General features: G+C 41.3%; 1 protein-coding gene across 1 annotated transcript in view; it reads left to right on the plus strand.

The window, feature by feature from the left end:
- The window catches only part of ADGRB3 (adhesion G protein-coupled receptor B3), a gene marked incomplete at both ends in the record, with an annotated part of 793,681 nt that overhangs the window by 345,594 nt on the left and 429,650 nt on the right, over positions 1-18,437 (plus strand). The window contains 2 exons of the mRNA XM_082669119.1: positions 10,297-10,398; positions 10,751-10,857. Coding sequence (XP_082525245.1) covers positions 10,297-10,398; positions 10,751-10,857 — 209 coding nt within the window. The remainder of the gene's footprint in view (positions 1-10,296; positions 10,399-10,750; positions 10,858-18,437) is intronic.

Below are 18,437 nucleotides of genomic sequence, written 5' to 3' on the forward strand. Positions count from 1 at the left end.
TGCACATGTTTGGACATGGCAAGTAATGTCACACCCACACAGTTCATACCAGCCGTTCACCTGAAACCAACCGCTGAGTCCAGTGGTGGCAGTACTGGACTGGCACTAGGGACTGACTGTTCTCCTCTGCAATGCCCTATTTTTTTCTTGCTAAGTCACCTCAGATACATTCTAAAAGGTAGGGAAATAAAGTAGAACTTGAAGGTACCCCACAGGGAGAGAGGCCACCTGGTGTTTAAGCAATCTCCAGGGAAGCTTCCCATCCTCCCGAAAAGTTGGGGTTTCCTGACCTGCGCCTGTCCGAGATTCTACAGCAAATCGATTCAGTGTTAGAGGCAGAATTAAGGGAGAACCGCTGGGCTCTGACATAATCAGTATATATGCCAGAGAGTACTCTAGGCCTGCTATTCAAACCTGTTGCTATGGAAATAATTATTAGCATAATTTGCCTTATCAGATTGCTCATCAGATGAAGCTGGGAGAAAACTGTCACAGCTTCTGCACAGCAAAAACTTAGCAAGCAGTTTGTTGTAATCCTATATTACTCTACCTTGACCCGTTTAGAAATATTTGGCAACACGCTGATCATTCGCAAATGGAAACAGAAAATTTAATCAGCACGTTTTACCTTTTTTATTTCTTCCTTTCAGTCCACATTGTTTTGACAGTAAAAATAAGCATATTTTAAGAACCACTTAATGCTTTTTAATGAATAAAATGAACATTAATGCAATTAGTAAACTCCTTTTTGGGTTGAAGGTCTCCCAAGACACTAAACCTGAACGTTAGCCCTTGACATTTCTCATTCCCACTTAGTTTCCTCCCCTCACACATCCTGACACGTGAATGGCCCTGAGATCCTGCCCCTGGCGCTTTGGTTGCTTTCTCTCTCTCTCCAGCTGTCACCTGTGTGAGAACTGCCACCTAACAGACCTTTCCAACTGGGGTATCAAATGAGACCCATATGCCCCCAGGGGAGATTTTCTGTCTGAAGTTCTCCCTCCTTCTTTCCAACCTCTTTCCTAGTGGGGGAGTCCACCTGGGTCAAGTCTTTCCTCCTGGGGCCCTGCTTTCTCCTCCCCCGGACACTGCCTTCCAGCGGAAAGAGTCTGGGGAGTGTGGTCAAACCAAGGTTGGCTTGGGCCTCTGTCCTCATACGTTAAATGAGATAATGATACATGCCCAGGGGATTGTTTCAAGGATGCAGTGATAGAATACTTTAGATTAGAGTGATTAAAGTGCAGTGCAGGTCTCCTATGTCCATTACCCATATTATGACATCAACCCCATTATCTAACCTCTTCCACATAGGTTCTTATCTGATGATTCTCCCCTATCCATGGCCTTAGTCTTGTGACTCGCTCATTAAAAAACTTCGTGGCTTCTGGTTCCCTGCCCGATTCTGTGCATACTGAGATCCTGGGTACAGGAGTGTCCTCATCAGTGGCTCATTTGTACATACGGCAAATCTTTGTGTGTAAAGCAACCAAGCAGACACAGTCTCTGGTTCCTGGATCGAGAGGCACGTAGTCTGTCCTTTCTCTGTTGCTTGCCCTCCTATTCACCTGGACTCCCCTAGTGTCCTGGGCCCTCATCTTCACCTACTGAAATAGCATCTTGGGAGCCCAAGCCATTAGAAGTTGTCTTCTCACTTAAGCATTCTTTCTTCCACAATTGCATGGGTGCTCTTTCTTTTTTGAACCCTTATAAACTTGCTTTGTGCTTCCCTTATTATATATTGCTATTATATTTTATTATATATATATATTTATATACCTCTTAGCTAGAATTCCAGCTTATTGCAAATGAGCTATATATTTTCACCTTCCAAATCCCCTACTCTGCATTGACTGTAGCAGGTCCTTAGATATATGCTCTTTTGAATGTATTTATTCCATATCATAAAATCTATAACTGGACTAATGAAATCATCTGTGCAAAAGCATGTGAATACACTTCAAAATGACTATGATAGTAATACATTTTATAATCTTACTTTACTCTTTCAAAATGCTGTTAGATTACTTACTTAGAATTTGAATAGACATTTTTAGCACATCTACTATTTTTATTTTGTAGTTAGAATTTGTGGCACGATCCTTCCTTCTTTAGAAATAAATCATCGAGATGTTGGGGGTAAAAAATTTGTAAGTTTCTGTATAGCAAGTTACTCAGTTTCCCCAAATCTCAGCCCAGCTTATTCTTTTAGGCCAGAGTTCCTCAAGGTGGCCTCGGAGCCATTTTGTCAGCCTAGCATGGGTCCCAGGTTTGCCCAAATAGGGATTCTTTTTTTTTTTTTTTTTTTTGCGGTACTCGGGCCTCTCACTGTTGTGGCCCCTCCTGCTGCGGAGCACAGGCTCCAGACGCACAAGCTCAGCGGTCATGGCTCACGGGCCCAGCCGCTCCACGGCATGTGGGATCTTCCTGGACCGGGGCACGAACCCATGTCCCCTGCCTCAGCAGGCGGACTCTCAACCACTGCGCCACCAGGGAAGCCCCCAAAGAGGGATTCTTAAGGCCTTAAGGCAGCTCACAAGACAGGAGGCCGTGGCTCATGGCCTTGAGCCTGAAGTAGCCTTGCCCATCACCCTAATGTACCTCCAAATGTTATCATCTGTTCCATCCGCCGTGACCTGGGGAAGGCTGTGGAGTGCTGTTCTCCTCAGCAGTTCCTAAAATGATGTAAAAAGGCAAGTAAGCACAGCACAAACCTCACGGGTGCTCCAGTGTAAAACTTTGTCTCATGCAACGATAGTTACTTAAGAGTTATTCCCCACAGTTAAAGTTAGCTATCTTTTAAATTATTATTTAACTTTGCTGACAAGTTGGAAGTAGGGCGACCTTGTCTAAGTTGAAATATGGAATTTAAAAAATACTAATTCAGAATTTTGGGGTGTGTGTTATGTATAACACATTGTCAGACCAAGTGCTCAAACAGGCAACCTGAAATGCACACTGTTCGCTAGGGAATTCAAAGTTCGTGGTTTGCTGACTTCCAGACTTAGAAACAAATTTTTGCAAAATACTTATGTATTTATTTTAGTGCAACAAATGCTTAGAGATGGTGTAACATTCTCTGAAAATGGGCCGAGAGAGCTGTTTGATGGACTGAGGTCCACCACCCCCTCACTGAGGGATCTCTCGCTGCCTTGTTTTGCCCATGTTTACAGGGATGACAATAACTGCATCCACTTTAAAGATTATGACAATTATTTGAATGAAAATATTTAATGCGCTTAGAAGATTGCCTAGTTCATAGTATGTGTAAATATTGCTGTTGTAACGGTGTAGCAACTTGATACTGATAACGATCCTTCTCTATAGAAGGAAGGCTATTATGAAACACATCTGATGAACACCCCTCTTTTTCCCTTCAGCCTTATTAGTAGCTGCATGAAGTCTTCACATGTGTAAGCTCCACTGCTGAATTAGAGCTGTACACCGTGTGAGCACAGAGGCTGAATCTGTCTTATTTACCTCTGTCCCCCCCAGCACAGGGGGTTCCCAAAACATAAGAATTAATGAATTGGCAGCAAGTGAAATTTGAAATACGGGGTCATGCATCGTGCATATTTTTTTCTTTTCTTTTTCTGCCTGCACCTCTACAGTTTGGAATCAATTTCTCTTTAATGCTGAAATTCTAGCATAAGTGGTGAAAACTAATTTTCCACATCAAATTAATTTAAGCCCCGTATAATTTTTGCTATTTTTAAGAGACAGAAAATCAGTTTGAATAGACAGATTAACAGCTAATCACTAGGTAATTGCCACCTTGTTTTAAGGGTGCACGTTAACTGCATACTTGTGCCTTCAACTACAGTTGTATCTTACAGATGGGTTTTTATATCTTTGCACTAGTGAGAGCAAACAGTGGGATCTCTCAGCTGATGAACAGAGTCGTGGTTCCATTTTGCTGAGGCATAAAAAACAAGTGCTTCATATTGCGACGCAATAATACGTTTTTATTTTGAGCACAGCAGCATGGCCTGAGCTAATTATACATTTTCTAATTTACAAAGTGCACGCAGGTAGCATTAAACAGAAAAAAACCCCAAAACAACATTAACACAAATCTCTATCTCTAGCTTTTGCTTCTCTCCTGCACTTTCGTGCCATACACCAGCCAGCGTTTTGATACCAGGATGCGCTCAGATAGCTCACGCTCAGAACTGTTTTCAGCATCTTCTCTCCCAAGCCATATTCTCCCCGTGTGCTGTCACTCAGGGTAGAGCACATCAGACTCTCTCCCTGGATACCTGAGTTTCATCTTTACTCCCTCTCTCGTCCTCACCTCCTACACCTGCCCTGGGGTTGAGCCCATCCCTCCTCCTAAACACATTTGGAATCCACCCACATCTTGCAGCCACTTCCTGTGACTCCACAGCCCTTCTTCCCCAGTTACACCCTTTCGATCATCACAGGCCTCCTTGACGTCCATCTCACTCGCCTGCAACCCACTCTCCAAACTGCCAGGACAGCATTCAAAACATGGCATCTATTTCCCTCACCCTTAAGTTCACACCCCTAGTTGACATCGTCACCCTCACCCCCTCCTCCTCCTGCAGTGACCCACCTCTGTCCAGCCTCAGCTCTCCCAGGGGAGATGTTCCCAATGCCTTGGATGGACCAGGCTCTCCTTGCCCTGGGTCTTGCCACGTGTGGCACAGTTGCCCATCCTTGTTTGTTGACTCCCCCATTGTCCTTCATATCTCAACTTGGACATCCTTCTGGAAATCCTCTGCTGGTCTGCTCGCCCCTAAAGTACCCCTAGAGCAACTGGGACTCCTCTGATCATAGTGGAAGGCTGACGGCACTGTAATGTCTCTACTTCTGTGGCCCTCGACATCTTGGAGTTGAGAGGCTCTGTCTAGTCCTTTTTTGTGCACTACTTCCCAAGGAGACTGGCACATGATAGGAGCCCAAGTATTTGTAGGATGAATGAGTTCCATTCCTGCCACTGAGAAGACCCCAGGAAGTTTCTCACCCCTGGGGACTTCATAAACCTGAGATAGAAGAAAATAAATTGTCATTTTAATATCTAGACTCTTTTGCTTTGGATATGAGCAGAAATAGACCTATTTTCTGAACTAATTTTTTTTTAAGATTTAATCTTCAAAGATGCCAAATCACCTTTGATGAAATATTTAAAGCAGCTGCAGGATTTGACATTCCTTCTAAAAAGCTGAAAATCCTGAACCGATTTGCAACTTTGAACCTCTGATTCCTCTGTCATCTTCCCTTCTTATCATTTGTGTACTGAGTTTCTATCTACAAGAAGCATGACGAATCCAGAGTTTCATGCATTTAGAGGAGAAAACAAAGTTTGCTGACTTCTCTAGGTTTAAAACAATTACTGTGATTTTTTTTTTTTTTTTTTGGTCTGGTTAAAGTACCTCACATTGATTGTCACCAGGTAAATGGGAACTAATACTTACTTGAGTGGTGTGGTTGGAAAAATAACTGTTGAATCAGCTTCTTCCTTGACCAGTTAGGATGTATGCAGTTCATATCAGGGGCTTCTGAACAGGGTCTCCTGGACGCTTACCAAGTCAGGCACAGCCCTACAAGGTCAACTTTTGTAAATATCCAGTACCATGGAAACCCATTTTGGCTAATTTTTAGGAAACCTATTGTAGCTAACTTCTCTGTCTTACTACTCTTAAATGAAAATGACTACCTACTGCTGGCCTATTTCTCACACACACACACACACACAGTCCTCAGTACTTTGCAAAATCATCCTCATTCTCTGTCATCTTAAGCACTGGCGTACTGGAAAAATAGATCTTCTGAACGTATTTGGTAGTTTTTGGTTAAAAGTACATGTGTGTCTATAGTTCCCACTATCATTTACCAGGACCTATAAGTGCTATGTGCCGTTAAGAACGAAACAAAACAGAAAAAGCCCCGTCTTCATGGCGCTCACATTCTAGCAGGAGGCTAATAATACTACTACTAATAAATAAGGGAGGACACCGTGTAGCAGTGGACGGTGAGGGGTGTCTTGGAGAACAGCCGGGCAGAGGAAGGGATGGGGTGAGAAGGCGGGATTCCAGAAGAGCTTGAGGGCAGCAGACAGGAGCCACGAGGAGGTTTAGGGAGGGAAGGGGGAGGCGTGTCCTGGGCAGAAAGAACAGGTGCACAGGCTGTGGGGTGAGGGTCCTCCTGGAGTTGGAGAAGCCCCCGGGAGGCAGTGAGAGTGGACGGGGGGAGCTGAGGAAGGGGCCAGACTGAGGCGCCTTGTAGCTGACGCTCCTTTCATGGCTCAGCGTTGTACTTACATGGAAAGAAGAACCCTCCCCCACGTGATATACCTTTAAATAACAGTGGAGCGATCACCCGTATCCTGCCGTGATTTTGAACCTCATCAGTTCCAGGTGTGGGCCCGGTAAACAGCTCACCCTGTTGGCTCACCCGTGCCATCTAGTGGTGAACGGTTGCAATTACCAGGTTTTCTGACCCTAAGGTCGGCGGGGGCAGGGTGCTCTTGTGGGAATAACAATACGTGTCCAAGGTGGGGGGGGGGGTGTGATGAATTTGGAGACTGGGATCGCCATGTATACACTAATATGTATAAAATGGATAACTAATAAGAACCTGCTGTATAAAAAAATAAATAAAATAAAATTCAAAACAAAAGAAAAGAATTCCAAAAACCCCCACAAAAACAGATGAATGGATAACGAAAAAAACCCAGAGCAATACGTGTAGAAAGCTTTCTGAAAACATACATGGAAATGAAGACCTCCGGGTGCAAATTTCTCCTTCATTGGCTTATGTCAAGCCTGAATCAGAAAAAAAAAAAAAAAAAACCCGATAGCTATAGCAACAAGTTTTACAAAATGTACTTCAACATCAATGGAACTGAAGAAATTGTTTGAAAACAGAAAAAAAGTACAAGTGAAGTGAAAGGTTACAAAGGAAAAGTTAATGAGGGAAACCATGAGCAGAAGTTGGATATAGATAAACAAAAAGAATACTCAAGTGTCATAGTAACATCAGGTTAATTAATTAATTAATTCTATAGAATTATATCAGATTAATTAATTTTATAGAATTCAACTATGGAATAAACTATGCATGATGCATTTTGTGAGTTTTAACATGTATTATAAGTTTCCTTTTCATATTCTGTGATAGTTTTGGTTGACATTTACAGAAACACAATTATCATCTGTTCTATTGTTGTCCAGTGGGGTAGCTTTTAAAATTTCAACTTACATTAATTCAAATAGATATCTTTAAAACTCAGTTCTCAGTCTTGCTTGCCACATTTCAAGTGCTCGATTGCCACATTGACTAGACGCCACCGTATTGGACAGTGAAATTCCCATTTCCGTCACGGCAGAAAGTTCTACTGGATGGGCTAGTCTATTATATTGTTTCCTCAGTAGAACTGATGTACTCCACAAGCATGTTCTGAACACCTACTATGTGCTAGACAGCTTAGCAGTTCCTTACAGCAGATTAAAGAGAAATAAAGTAAAACATAATTGGTCTCCTAAAGGGCAAAATTTAGGAATTGAGGAGGTTCACACTGTAACCAGATGTTTTCCATCCATTGTGAGAAGAGATATAATACTTGTATATTCAATGACTGAGGTACCGAGGGAGGTCCCCCAGAGAATACACCAGTTAAGATGTGTTTTAATGATATACAGGAATATTACTAACAACAAGCAAACGAACAGAAAAACAAGGAGGGGAGAGAGTATTTTAAGTAGAGGATATAGCTTTTGCAAAGTTAGGGAAGTGTAAATTGGTATGGGGTATCTGGAGGATGACAGTTAGTTTTGTGTGGCTGGTCCATGGGGCAATAAATGTGAATCATAATTGGAGAGCGAGGTTAAGGCTTGCTGGAAGGACCATTTCATCACAGCAAGCACAGGCCTCTTTATCCTGTCAGATAACTGGAGAACCATGGAAAATTTTATGCAGCAAGTTATGGGATTACTCTTCATTTTGGAGATTACTTTTTTGATGTGGCATAAAAGAAGGAAGTTGCTGGAGAATTGTAGCACTTTACACCCTGCCTTTTAATATAAATTAAAATTTTATATATTTGGAATCCGAAAAAATATATCAATTCACCACTCTGTGCCTGCCTGTTTTCCCTTTTGATAAATGGGGCTAATAGTGTCTGACTTATAAAGTTGTTGGGGAAAATTAAATGAGCCCATTCATGTAAGACTGCTAATAAGGGCTCAATGCTATTACTGTTATTAAAGGTTTGAAATTATCTAAGGAAAGCATTTAACATAAGGAAAATGTAAGGGGTGGATGATTCTGCAAAGGATGCAGGGAATGAGATAGGGAGAAAGAATGGTCCAAGTGCTTGGTGGAGGCCTGAGAGAGAAGAGATTTCTAAGACCCTAAAGAAAGGATTTCCAAGGAGGAGGGGGAAGTCAATATAAAAAGTACTGCAGGGGGCTTCCCTGGTGGCGCAGTGGTTGGGAGTCCGCCTGCTGATGCAGGGGACGTGGGTTCGTGCCCCGGTCCGGGAGGATCCCACATGCCGCGGAGCAGCTGGGCCCGTGAGCCATGGCCACTGAGCCTGCGTGTCCAGAGTCTGTGCTCCGCAACGGGGGAGGCCACAACAGTGAGAGGCCGGTGCACCGCAAAAAAAAAAAAAAAAAAAGTACTGCTGGGAAGGTTTAGTGAGTGATGACCGAGGTGAGCGTGTTGGGTTTGGCCAGTAGGAGATCACTGGTGGGTGAGGAGGGGATATTTATGAAGACGGGCCTGGTGAACGTAACGAAGAGAGTGCGCAGGAGTCAGGGTTCTAGAATCCAGTTCTGCTGATACCTCCACCAGCTCCATTGCCTTAGACAAGCCTCTTCTTTGGGGGCCCTGGTGCCCCCATTGGTAAAGAAGAAGGAAGTGGATTAGGTGATCTTCAGTGCCACTCTCAGTTCTGAATGCCCACGAGTTTCAACCACTCATCTTATTTCAGGTAATCATAAAGTGAATATTATTTCAAGATGGCAATGTCTCAAGCTGCATTCTTCACCTGCTAACAACTGTAATGGGTCCTAATGAGGTCATACATTCTGAAGTAGAATTAGTTTCAGTAGAATTAGACTAGCATGGGTTAAATAGTATGTTGTCCCCAAAGGAAGAAATTGCTCCCTGGACATCACACTCCTGTATATATTAGATACTTGTTATTTTGTAGGTCCTTGTTTACTTACTAAAGGTATTTCTATAGCCATATAGTCATTCATGTATTCACTCAACTTTGAACAACTTCTGTGTGCCAGACACACCTTTAAGTGCAAGATACAGAGATGAGAGGACCCAACTTATCCCGGGCAAGTTGTGAGGACAGGTATCAGAACATATAAATGGCAGTTCTGTGTGAAAGCACAACAGAAGTTCTGTCTGGAGAAAGGACTAATGTGTTCCTTCAGGTTTGATGCAACATAGACAGACTTTTTTTTTTTTTTTTTTTTTTTTTTTTTTTTTTGCGGTACACGGGCCTCTCACTGTTGTGGCCTCTCCCGTTGCGGAGCACAGGCTCCGGACGCGCAGGCTCAGCGGCCATGGCTCACGGGCCCAGCCGCTCCGCGGCATGTGGGATCTTCCCAGACCGGGGCACGAACCCGTGTCCCCTGCATCGGCAGGCGGACTCTCCACCACTGCACCACCAGGGAAGCCCAGACAGACCTTCTTCTTTCATGAATTCTTTGGCTTTCCATGAACATATTTCTGGTGTGCATCTATTATTCTTGCAATTCCCTTTAACTTTCTCACCTCAGTAATCAAATGGAGCTTTTGAAAAGCATAAGGCTAAAAGGTAAAATCTGTTAATTTTTATATAATGTAGTATGATTGGCATCATACTTATATGAAGAAATGAAAAGTTACGTATTTTTGCCCTTTATTTACTCGTATCACCTACAGTTAACAATTCTGATATGGCTTTCAGTTTATTAGAAATCACTTTATTGTATGACATCCCCAAACTTTATGAATATAGGTGAATACTGGAAAGATTTTTATGTATATGCTTGAATATAATGTTCAATTTATAGGCAAATCCGAATGACCTTTTTAAAAAGCCTGCACGGTAAGCACTTTCCAAAGAAAGTACATTTCTGTGAGGATTTTGTAGATAATGAAATGAAAGCTAGTGGTGTTTTATTTCTGAAGACATCTCTGACATTTCAGTAAACAGTACACTTTTAAGAAATGAAAACTCTCTGCAGTCACTGAGGTGCGTTTCAGGATTGCTTATTGCCAACATTTAAAAAATAAACACCACCGGCATTCAAGTCCCTCTGTTCTGAATTGCAGCACCTTATGAAATATGCCCAGAGGATTATCTGATGTCGACGGTGTGGAAAAGGACTCCAGCAGGAGACTTGGCCTTCAATCAGTGCCCACTGAATGCCACAGGTAATGTAGGATGACCCTCCAAAGTTGACCACCCACCAAGAGCAGCATGCTGTGTTCCTCACCATGCTTTGTCCTATATCCAAAATCAATCTGTCCAATAAGCAGTTAATTAAACAATTTTAGTAAAGGGCTTCCTAAGTGGAGACAACGAAGAGACCTGGAAAATCTTGATGATGCAGTGGTTTCTCCGTGTGACTAATATGCATTGTAAAAAATGATCAAAGTAACCATGTCACATGCATGTTTGTTAAAAGCGAGAAAATGTACAAACCCAGGTTTTCAGCCCGCCTCCCAGTTCTGTGTCTCCTCCCAGGCTCCCTGTCGTAAAGCTCTCTGTTTTTGTGACTTGCAGGCACCGCTAGCAGACGCTGCTCGCTCAGTCTTCACGGAGTGGCCTTCTGGGAACAGCCGAGCTTTGCAAGATGCATATCAAATGAGTACAGACACTTGCAGCATTCAGTAGGTGCAAAAGCCAGCTTTAGTACTTGCTCTGTTTATTTTTTGCTAATGATCGCTGTGTGAGAATTTAATCTGCTGCTATACAATCAAATCAGTAAAATCTCTGAAAAAAAAATGCCTGAAGGAAAACAGGCTGTGCTAGAAAGCTAATTTTTATAAGTCGGCGCTAAAGAGTTTTGTTCCTAGGGTTTGGGGTTTGTGGATCCTGCTTGGATCCTGCTATTTAAATAAATGGATTCCTTGTCCAATGAGGGAAAGGCGTGAAGAAAATCTGCTACGCAGGCTTATCTATAAGAGTTAAACTATGTATTATGATTGGCACAAATCTGTGTTACATAGCACATAAGACATTTCGAAATACCGTACATTTTAAAATTAAATTCTTTAGAACTTTAGTAGGTGGGAAATGATAAAGCTGTGTCATGTAGGTATCAAATTTCTCACTGCATTTTGACATTAAGACACCAAAAAAAAAAAAAAAAAAAAGACAGGGGTTATCGTATCAGAGAAAATTAGCTGCTTGCAAAACATTATATGGGACACATTTCCCCAAATAGCCCCTCTTCTCCCACATATCATTGAATTATTCACGGAGTATGCTGTATGAATATTTCGAGCACAGTTAAGTGTCACTTGGTGTTTTACGAGTGCAAGTCATTGTCATTTTCGGAGACTGTTGTCATTCATCCTGGCAGTCGAGAGAGCTTCCTGCGTGAACAAACATCGCGGGGTTCAGAACAAAATACAAGCCGGAGCCGCTGGAGAGCCCAACGTTGGCAGTGATGCTGTTCAGTTAAGAGCCTTGAAGTTTTGTTGTGCTTATGTTTTCTTTCCGTCTTCTTACAGTTGCTCACAAATAAGCCTGATTCTTAAAAAAAAGTCCTAAGGAACATTTTTGCTTGTGGATGGAGAAGTAGCTTGTACAATAAGAACGCTTCTTAGTGAAGTAAACGTATTTGATTATCAGAAAAACAAAAAGCACGTTTTAAAAACATCTGAAAACCAAATGCTGTCTAATATGCTTACTTACCAAATCCGTAATTAAACTGATGATTATTTGGCTACACAGACCCTTATTTCTATTATTGTGTGTATGTACATTCATATATATACATACATGTTATTCTATATATATACATAAATACTGATTACACACAAATACATATGTTTCGTAATATATATTTATGTGCATATCAGTATTTGGTGATATTTGGCTTCATTGAGCCTTATTTCTTTCAAAATTGAAATATTTCAGAATTAAGTAAATATATATATATACATATATAAAACCAAGACTTTCTTATGAATTTAATTTTTAATGAATTTTATTTTCCCCTAATTTTAGACATTCGACTCTGTTTACTTAATCTTAATAATATCCATATTTAGTTCTTGTTTATTCATGGTAATTTATATGAGAATAATTGCATGGATTAAGTAAACCATAGGTCAATTTTTACAAATTTGTTAAGAATGAATAATATCAGCTGTTGGCAGAAAATGTTTCCTTCCTAAATTCAGTGTTTTGCACAGTAGTATTTAAATGAGTCTGCATTCTGTGAATGCAGGTCATCTGATAATGGAGAGAAACAGAAACACTCAGTGAAACAGGAGAGATGGTCTCGGACTGTGAGTCGCATAGAAATCACGCAGTCAGTGATTGGACAGCCGATGTGTCCGTGCCCGTGCTGACTTGCAGACAGAAATCAAGTGCGTGATTTTGTAGAATAAGGAGCAGCCTCAGGGCATTCAGCTTCCACAGAGGACCAAGCACTCAGCTGGGCACTGTCACAAATTAACTTCAGTCCCCACCACAACCTGCAAGTGGGCATCCCTGCCCCAGGTTGAAGCTCTGCTGGGGAGCAGTCCAGTTACCTGAGGCAAGGGTGAAATTTGCATCCCAGGTACAACTGTTCAAAAACTTAACCTCCTTTCTGGAGGCCTTACTCCCTGCTGAGCCTTTGATTTGAAATCCTCTGCCCTAGATTCTGGCACCGGGGGCACCTTCTTCTGGTTGTGTGTCCTTCGGAAAAGTCATGTGATCTCACTCAAGTCTTGGCTTGCTATTTGCAACTGAAATCGGTAGCCTCATCTTAGCACCTCTGGAGGTTTGGAGAAAAAGTAGATGAGATACTGTATGTGAGATGTTTGCAAAGCAAAGGGCTTTGTAACTCTGAGGTATTAATATCTACAGGTAAAGAAAATGGGTTGTGTTAAAAATTATCTCCATAAGAGTAAAATTTTAGAACTCAACAAGTTATTAACTTGAACGCTTCATGTGGAAAAATACAGATAGATATAGATGAATGGATAGATAGGTAGGTAGGCAGGTGGATAATTGAGTGGATGGATGGATGGATGGATGGATGGATAGGATTGATGTCACATGTATTATTTTTTTAATCACGTGAGGTTTTTTAAAATAAATTTGTTTATTTATTTATTTATTTTGGCTGTGTTGGGTCTTCGTTGTTGGGTCTTCATTGCTGCACGCGGGCTTTTCTCTAGTGGCGGTGAGTGGGGGCTACTCTTCATTGAGGTGTGTGGACTTCTCCTTGCGGTGGCTTCTCTTGTTGTGAAGCACAGGCTTTAGGGCCTGCGGGCTTCATTAGTTGTGGCACGTGGGCTCAGCAGTTGTGGCTCATGGGCTCTAGAGCACAGGCGCAGTAGTTGTGGAGCACGGGCTTAGTTGCTCCGTGGCATGTGGGATCTTCCCGACCAGGGATCGAACCCATGTTCCCTGCATTGGCAGGCGATTCTTAACCACTGTGCCACCAGGGAAGTCCCAGATGTCACATGTATTTTTGCTGATGAATTCTGTTTATATACACATATAGAAATATATACATACTTATACATCCACACATACATGTCTCTAGTACTTGCCTAGGGACCATGATCTTCTCTTTTACAAGTTCAGGGAAGTATAGGACCAATGTATGCCTTAAAGAATGGTCACCTAGTATATTGAGCTCATCATGTGTACTCTGAAAAGTCACTTGGAAGTGGAAATAAAATCCCCTTCCTTGCATGCTTGTACTCTTGTGGCTTCACATACTTTGCCTGAGTAGCAAAACTAGGTAGTGCTTACGATGTAGAATAGTCCTGTCTCCCACAAATTCTTAAATTACCTTGGAGACTCTGCCTCTTCTCTAGTAGAGTTTATCATTTCACAATTTAATATTCTATTTTCCTTGGAGGATTCCATTTCTTGCCACTCTATATTCATAAAACTCATTAAATGTTAATTGTCACCTACTGCAGATAATTATTTAAAATAAGTAGATCTGTGTTTTCCACATAGATTACAATATATGTACATACCCACATAGATTACAATATTTTATATGCCCATTTTATAAAATATATGAAGACTAAGTTTGAAATGACATTTTATCATCAACAAACATTAGTTGAGTGTGTCCTATGAACTCTCATAAACCAATTGAGATAGACAGAAAGGTGTCATTAATGAGTTTACTATATAAAATCACTAATCTGTCATATTGAACACTTATTGAATTCCTTGAGGACAGAAACCATTTCTTTTAATCTTCATTTCTCTAGTGCCCAACACAATGCTAAGCATATTCTAGATATTCCATAGATGCTTGTGTAAAGAATGACTCTGCCACTTTTCTTATCAGGAGGGGGATGCTGGCAGGTGGAGAGTTCTAAGAAGGTGATGTACCAGATTTAATGTTCGTGAATTTTAACCACATGAAATTAATAAGTATTATCCCTCATGTGCAATTTTCCTAACCCAAAAATATCTAGAAATGTGGAGTGATTTATGACATTACTTCATGAACTTACTTTGCCACTGCAGAAGAATTTCAGTAAGCTAAAATTCATGAAGTCTCTCGGAAACTTTGTAAGATACAAAATTAAACACTATGATCCAACTGCTGTTTATTAAAAAAAAAAATCACAAACAAATGCACACAGTTTAAAAAAAATGAGGCTAGAGGAATAAAGTGCTTAATTCCTCTGGGATTCTTGGAGATTTCATGTGTTTTTTTCCATATGTTAATATTTCATTTCATATTCTGGGATATTTTTTGAATTTTGTACCAAGCAAGGTAGAAATAATTTCGGAACCTATTGAGAAATAGGCACAGAGTTCAGGCACATTAAGAATAGTGTCTCTTTTACTTATAAAAATATTTGGAGAAAATGGGTGAATATTGTGGACCAAGGCGGCCAGTCCCACTCCTCCCCAAATTAAACAAACAGACAGCCTTGTCTCTGGTACACCTGGAAAATCATGGTACCTCTCTCTCTCTCTCTTCCCCCCAACCCTGTCCTCTCTCTCACTCATTCTCTCCCTCTCTCTCTCTTTTTTATTCACATACAAATACATGCCTACACACACACACCCGAAGTGACAGATGACATAGAACTAGAAGAATGGTTGCCCTCTGCAGGTAGACAGTTCTAGAGCAAGGTCACAGATATTCCCCTAGCAGAAGTCCCTCCACATGGAAATGTGAAGAATTGGTATAAATGTGTCCTTTGAGGTCACTGTCCTTTATAACCTCTGTTTCTATTTTTCAAGACGTCATTTAGCAGATGAATAGATACAGAAGTTGGAGCAATGATCTGTCTAGTCATGGAAGGGTTGATTTTGTGGGATGGGATGTCAAGGAGCTTGAATTGTGGTTTAAGAACTTGTTTCTCCAGTTTTCCTCTACTTTTATGAGGGTTAATTAGAGAGAGAGAGAGAACGATAGAGAGAGTTAAGGTGGAAGGTTAGGGTGAGTGAGACGGAGACAGAGACAGAGACAGAGAGAGGCTGGGGTGGAGAATGTACTTGCTGCTTCTTGCAGGGCCCAGCAGGAGGGCAGGTGACACAGGATTGGAGGTACACCAAAGAGTGAGTGAATCACTCAGTTTAGTACACACAATAAGCACTCAACACAGAGTTGTGAGAATAGAAGAGGGAGTAACAAACCCCTCCTGGAAAAGTCCAGGAAGGAGGCAGTGATCTCTGGTCTGGCAACAGGTCTTTGGACAAGCGTGAGTGGGGAGTTGCCGTGCCCCGCAATGGGAAAGGCTCTCAGCTGCATGGCGTCGGGTTCTCCAGGCAAGAGTCTTCACGTCGCTCAGCTTAGTGGTCTCTTTTTAAGTCGTAACAGTTACCCCAGGAAAAGGGGTATTGACTTTATTCATTCTCCCTCTGTTCCAGTGAAGTACATCGCCCGTCAACATTCTTGTCTAAAGTAACACTCTTAGTTTATCACTCCAAAACACTCATAGTCCTACAGGGGATGTTTCAAAACAACTAGCATGGAAGTTCATACTGGCCGCTGTGACTCATTTTGAGCTATTCATCATGTCTTACGGTAGCTTGAATCCTGTAAGTTTCACACTAGTTGAGTAGGAATCATAATACCAAAGAAATCACATCATAGCACATGCTTTATATTAACCCATATTCCCTACCTTCCAGGCGAATTTTGCTGCATTGCAACAAAACTTCTCACACATCACACTTTGTTGGCCACCACCTAGTTGCACAAATGCCAAACACATTGCCTAAAAGAGGCTAATACATTTGATGACTGCAGCTTATTTAGAGGAAAGGAAGAAAGCAATGGCCACCATAGTTTTGTTTACACCAAATATATTTTGAGCCAGAAAAGTGGACAAGTCTTACTGTGTTTTTAATGAGCAATTGCAACACAAAGAACCGAGTGCTATGGTCCAGCCAACCAGTGGAACTAGCAGATGATTTTAATTTTTGAATATTCACCACTTAAGTAAAGGTAAGTGAGCCTGAGAGAACAAGAGTTATTTGTTCTTCCAGTTTTTTGCAGTATGATGTCAGTGTTTATTAGGAGAGAGAGAGAACAGTAGAACGTTAGAACACAGCAAGTGACAGGGAAATCGGGAAGAAGAAGCTAGATCAGTAGATTTTTAATCCTGGCTGAATATAATAACCATGTGGGAGTTCTTTAAAAAATACCAATTTGGGAAGTTCACCCAAGGCCAGTTAAGTGGAGTTGTTACTAGCCTATAGTGCACATTCAATAAATGTGAACTATTATTGTTATTAATTACAACATTAATTTGGCATTCATATACATGTATTTCTACTTACTTGGCCCCCTCATGAAAGAATGTGGACATCCTCCTTTTAAGTACTCAAGGCACAGCGCATGGCTGCCTTCTTATTTCTGTTGCCAAGTTTCAGGTTTGTCAGAGTCCTCACTCCCAGAGCTCAAATAATTATTGCAGAATCCAACAATGCCAAGGAAACGTTGAAAAACATTATTTCCTTTAAAATGGACAGAAGGCTCTTAATTTATTCAAGGCCACATGTTAAGGTTTTGGCGTCTGAGTTCAACTTCACAATCCCAAAGTTTTCAACGTGAGGTCCTAAATAAAATGATGAGCTTACTGAGTGTTCATATAGCTCACATTTATTGAATGCTATCTACCCTGAAGGAGCTGATTGAAAAAAAATTTGGAAGGAAGATGTTAATTAAATCTTGGTATTTTAAGCAATTCATATGTCAAAGTTTACAATGTATTTCAAGGACAAGCTAGAGAATATTTTAGACTTTATATTCCATATGGTGTCTGTTCTAAATACTCAACTCTGGTGTTGTAACACAAGAGGAACTATAGACAATTAGTGAACATGGCTGGGTTCCCATAAAACTTTTACAAAAACAGGCAATGGGCTGAATTTGGCCCACGGGCTGTAGTTCACTAACTCCTGGTCTATAATATACATTTTATTTTAAGTTGGTTTCTTTTTTTTAACATTTCAACTCTATTAGAATTCTCCATCAGAGAATGGACAAATTTTATTTTGTTCTTCTCTTCTCTGTTTTCTTTAACATTTTAACCAGTCATTTAAAATTTCTTTTCAGCAAAATCTAAGATGGATAATCTGTGAAGGGCTTGTTTTGTTTTCTTTCATCAGTCACATCATCTGACATATGTAGTAAATTTTTTAAAATAAATGTATTTATTTATTTTTGGCTGCGTTGGGTCTTCGTTGCTGTGCGCGGGCTTTCTCTAGTTGCGGTGAGCAGAGGCTACTCTTCGTTGCGCTGCGCAGGCTTCTCATTGAAGTGACTTCTCTTGTTGTGGAGCACAGGCTCTAGGCGTGTGGGCTGCAGTAGTGGTGGCTTGTGGGCTCAGTAGTTGTGGCTCACAGGCTCAGTAGTTGTGGCTCACAGGCTCAGTAGTTGTGGCTCGCAGGCTCAGTAGTTGTGGATCACGGGCTCTAGAGCACAGGCTCATTAGTTGTGGTGCATGGGCTTAGCTGCTCCGCGGCATGTGGGATTTTCCAGGACCAGGGCTTGAACCCATGACTGTTGCATTGGCAGGCGTATTCTTAACCACTGTGCCACCAGGGAAGCCCGAGTAATTTTTAATTAAATCTCAGTCATTGTGTAAAACAAATGTAGGATTTTGGGACAGTGTTGATGCCCACCAAAAAGCATTCCCACTTTTTCAGACATAATGAGGAGCAGGAACTTTAAAGCAGCCAAGGATTCATCTGGGTCAAGATGTTTTGCAGTTTTCATCAGACTACCACATCCCCTTAGTCTCCCTTTTTCCAC

Source organism: Grampus griseus, assembly GCF_964374135.1.
Source record: "Grampus griseus genome assembly, chromosome: 13".
Lineage (NCBI taxonomy): Eukaryota > Metazoa > Chordata > Mammalia > Artiodactyla > Delphinidae > Grampus > Grampus griseus.